The sequence below is a fragment of the Kryptolebias marmoratus genome, linkage group LG9 (genome assembly GCF_001649575.2).
Source record: "Kryptolebias marmoratus isolate JLee-2015 linkage group LG9, ASM164957v2, whole genome shotgun sequence".
Taxonomy (NCBI): Eukaryota; Metazoa; Chordata; class Actinopteri; order Cyprinodontiformes; family Rivulidae; genus Kryptolebias; species Kryptolebias marmoratus.
Genome location: NC_051438.1, coordinates 3,963,154 through 3,966,669, shown reverse-complemented (window position 1 = coordinate 3,966,669; position 3,516 = coordinate 3,963,154). Strand labels below are relative to the sequence as shown.

Genomic DNA, 3,516 nt, shown 5'->3' with positions numbered 1-3,516 from the left:
TTTTAACCCTCCTGTTGTCCTCGGGTCAAAATGACCTGCCACTGTGTTAAAACCCCCCAAAAAATCCACTAAATGTTATTTTTTTAACTTGAAATTTTAAGACTTTTCCTAGATTGGCCCAAACAATAGAAAAAGTTAAATGTTGCTTTTATTCATATTTCCATGTAAGCTGTACAAAAAAAGTTACAAAGATGGTCTTCGGGTCAAAATGACCGATGAGGCAAATAGAGTTGAAATCAAGGTCACAGAGTTATTTACAAACCACAGAATGTTGCAAAGTTTTGGTTGTGTCTCAGATCAATCAGTAGCAGAAGTAAACAAGGCAAATCAGGTGGTGTTCTCGCAGACTTCAGAAGACCACCTGTTATTTCTAGAGGTTATAAAGGTGCTGCATAACAGGACCCCGAATTGTGTCTGTGCTGAAGCCATGAGTGTGCGTTATAACACTGAAGAGGCTTTAGAGGTGATTTTCTCACATGTCCAGCAAGACAACTCTGATTCAGAAGAGGAAGTGGAGGATGTATCCGAAGAAGAAGATGGAGAGGAATACAACCCAGAGCATGATGAATCATCTTCAGAAGAAGAAGAAAACCCTGAAGCTGAAAGTGAGACTTTCCTTTCAAAAAATGGCAAAATAACGTGGTCCTCGGCGGCATATGACCAACACGGCAGGCATGCAGAACAAAACATTGTAAAGATGACCCCAGGACCCACAAGGTATGCCGTTTCTCATGCCCATGATATTGTTTCTACATTCTACCTGTTTATCACACCAGCAATAGAAAAAATAATCCTGGAGATGACAAATCTGGAGGGTTTTCGCAAATATGGAGACAGCTGGAAAAAGATGGATGAGATTGACCTGCAGGCCTACTTAGGGCTGCTAATCTTAGCAGGTGTATACAGGTCCCGAGGTGAGGCTGCAGCTAGTCTATGGGATGCAGAGAGTGGAAGGCCAATTTTCCGAGCCACAATGCCACTCAAACTCTTTCACACCTACTCAAGACTGATACGATTTGATGACCGTGAGTCAAGACCAGCAAGACGTGTGACAGACAAACTTGCAGCCATAAGAGAGGTATGGGACAAGTGGGTGGAGCGGTTGCCCTATCTCTACAATCCAGGGCCTGACGTAACAGTGGATGAGCAACTGGTTCCATTTAGAGGTAATCTGTTTTCATATTTGTAATAAAAGTGATTTTCTCTATTGATTTCTTTGACTGTTTTCTGTGACACTGATACTAATCACTGATGTCTTTGTCTGTCTTTTGTCCAAAGGTCGTTGTCCTTTCCGGCAGTATATGCCCAGCAAGCCAGCAAAATATGGGATCAAGTCATGGGTGGCTTGTGATGCCAAATCAAGCTATGCTTGGAAAATGCAAGTCTATACTGGGAAGTCAACCAGTGGATGCCCAGAGAAGAACCAGGGGATGCGAGTTGTGCTTGATGTGACAGAGGGACTGAGGGGTCACAATGTGACATGTGACAATTTCTTCACCTCTTACGAACTCGGACAGCAGCTCCTGAAGAGGAAGATCACCATGGTTGGTACAGTTCGAAAGAACAAGCCTGAGCTCCCACCTGCACTGCTTGCGTCAAAGGAGAGAGAGGTCTTCTCCTCAAAGTTTGCCTTCACGCCCACCACCACTCTAGTTTCCTACCTCCCGAAGAAAAACAAGAATGTAGTTCTTCTGAGCACACTGCACAGAGACAACGACATTAGCGATCGTGAGGACAGGAAGCCAATCATCATCCTGGAATACAATCACAACAAAGGAGGTGTGGACAACCTAGATAAGGTGATTGGAACATATAGCTGCAGAAGAATGACTGCCCGCTGGCCCCTGGTCATCTTCCACAACATCATTGATGTATCCTCCTACAATGCCTTTGTAATTTGGAGAGAGACCAACCCGACCTGGATGTCTCGTAAGCACAACAAGAGGAGGGTGTTCCTGGAGCAGCTAGGAAAGGCACTTGTAACTCCACTCATTGAAAGAAGGAAGCATGTCCCCCGCACAGAAGCCTCAGCAGCAGTTGTGAAAGCTATTCAGAGTGCAGCAGCTCCTGATCAACCTGAGGATCCATCTACCACAGCCACTTCCCCAGCTAGGGCAAGTAAGAGGAAGAGATGTCAGTTCTGCCCTCAAAAGAAGGACTGTAAAACACATACTGTGTGCTGCAGGTGTAAGAAATATATCTGCAAAGGTTGTGCACTTGCATACTGCCCTACATGTGCTAATTAGTTGAATGGGTTATGTTATTTTTCATATTTTTGTATTGTACATTCTCTTAAATTGTTCACTGGAGAAAAGTAAAAGAAACTGAGTCATTGGGATGAATAAAAATGCATTCGAAACTCCTTTTTGCACATTTTTTTCTTTTCTTAAGCTATAGAAATTCAAGTGGAGAGGGAAAACTCAAGTATTCACACATTTTGTGGTGAATGACAATATGCAAGATGAAATTTGGTGTTTAAAATTCAATTAGGCTGCTTATATTGGGGGTTTAGTGAAGACGGGTCATTTTGACCCAGAGGGCACAGGGTGTATACAGAAAATGAGGACAACAGGAGGGTTAAGTAGAGGACGTACAAATGCATGTTTAAAAACCCCAGGTACTATACCTGAAGAAAGACTAGTATTGATAATCTGAAGCACATTTGGCCCTATAGTAGCAAGTACCTCTTTAAACAAGCGAGGTGGGATAGAATCTGCAGGGGAGCCAGAGGGCCTCATGTGGCCAACTGTGTCCTCAAGAAAAGAGAAAGACACCGGCTTGAACTGATCAAAAATAGATGAGTAGTGCAAATGGATAGAAGGGTCGTAGGAAGGCTGAGAGATACAAGCTTTAGTTGACACAATTTTATCAGTGAAGAAGTGAAGGAAACTTTCACAGATTTCAGTGGAGGAGTCAAAACCAAAGGGATGGTAAACATTTGGTCAATATGCTTTAGATGTATCTTTCCTCCCACATCCAGAGAGAACTGAGTCAGGCACAGCGTGTGGATATATTGCAGGATCAGTATGAAGTCAACAGTCTGAAAACTCAGACCAGAGAACAGCGTGCAGTCACCACAGGCCACAGGCGGCATGTTGAAGTGTCAAGCCCAGTCCCAAAGAACTGGCAACAGTTTTTAGATGTAGACAAAAACAAAATAGAGCTCTTCAAACTTCTTAACAGTGAAATGATGAACACAGTGGCTGAGCAACATGTTTTGCCCCTAACTGAGGGAGATGACGTGATATGCAATCTTGCAGCATGGAACAAGACCAATTTGGCACCATGCCATCATGAGGAGGCTGATTCCAGAATCATGGTGCATGTGTCTGATGCTGTAATGCAAGGGTTCCTCAAAATCCTAGTCCATACTGTAGACACAGATGTCATAGTTCTGGCAGTAGCAACGGTGCAAACCCTGAGAAATGTTGAACTATGGGTAGCATTTGGCACTGGTTAAGGACTTTTGCTACATTCCTGCCCTTGAGATACTCCTGCAATTGGTCCAAGAAGATC

General features: G+C 43.6%; 1 protein-coding gene across 1 annotated transcript; it reads left to right on the top strand.

The window, feature by feature from the left end:
- The first annotated feature begins 82 nt into the window (after positions 1 to 82).
- LOC108247247 (piggyBac transposable element-derived protein 4-like) lies at positions 83 to 2,539 on the top strand. Its single transcript, XM_025010342.2, has 2 exons — positions 83 to 1,166; positions 1,279 to 2,539. The coding sequence occupies exons 1-2, from the start codon at positions 140 to 142 to the stop codon at positions 2,244 to 2,246; spliced, it is 1,995 nt and encodes a 664-aa protein (XP_024866110.2). The 5' UTR covers positions 83 to 139; the 3' UTR covers positions 2,247 to 2,539.
- Positions 2,540 to 3,516: the final 977 nt, after the last annotated feature.

Excerpts from the sequence above, each read along its gene's own strand:
- LOC108247247 (XM_025010342.2), top strand. The coding sequence starts at position 140 with ATGTTGCTTTTATTCATATTTCCATGTAAGCTGTACAAAAAAAGTTAC. Across the intron at positions 1,167-1,278 it reads GCAACTGGTTCCATTTAGAG|GTCGTTGTCCTTTCCGGCAG; the intron begins GTAATCTGTTTT and ends TTTTGTCCAAAG.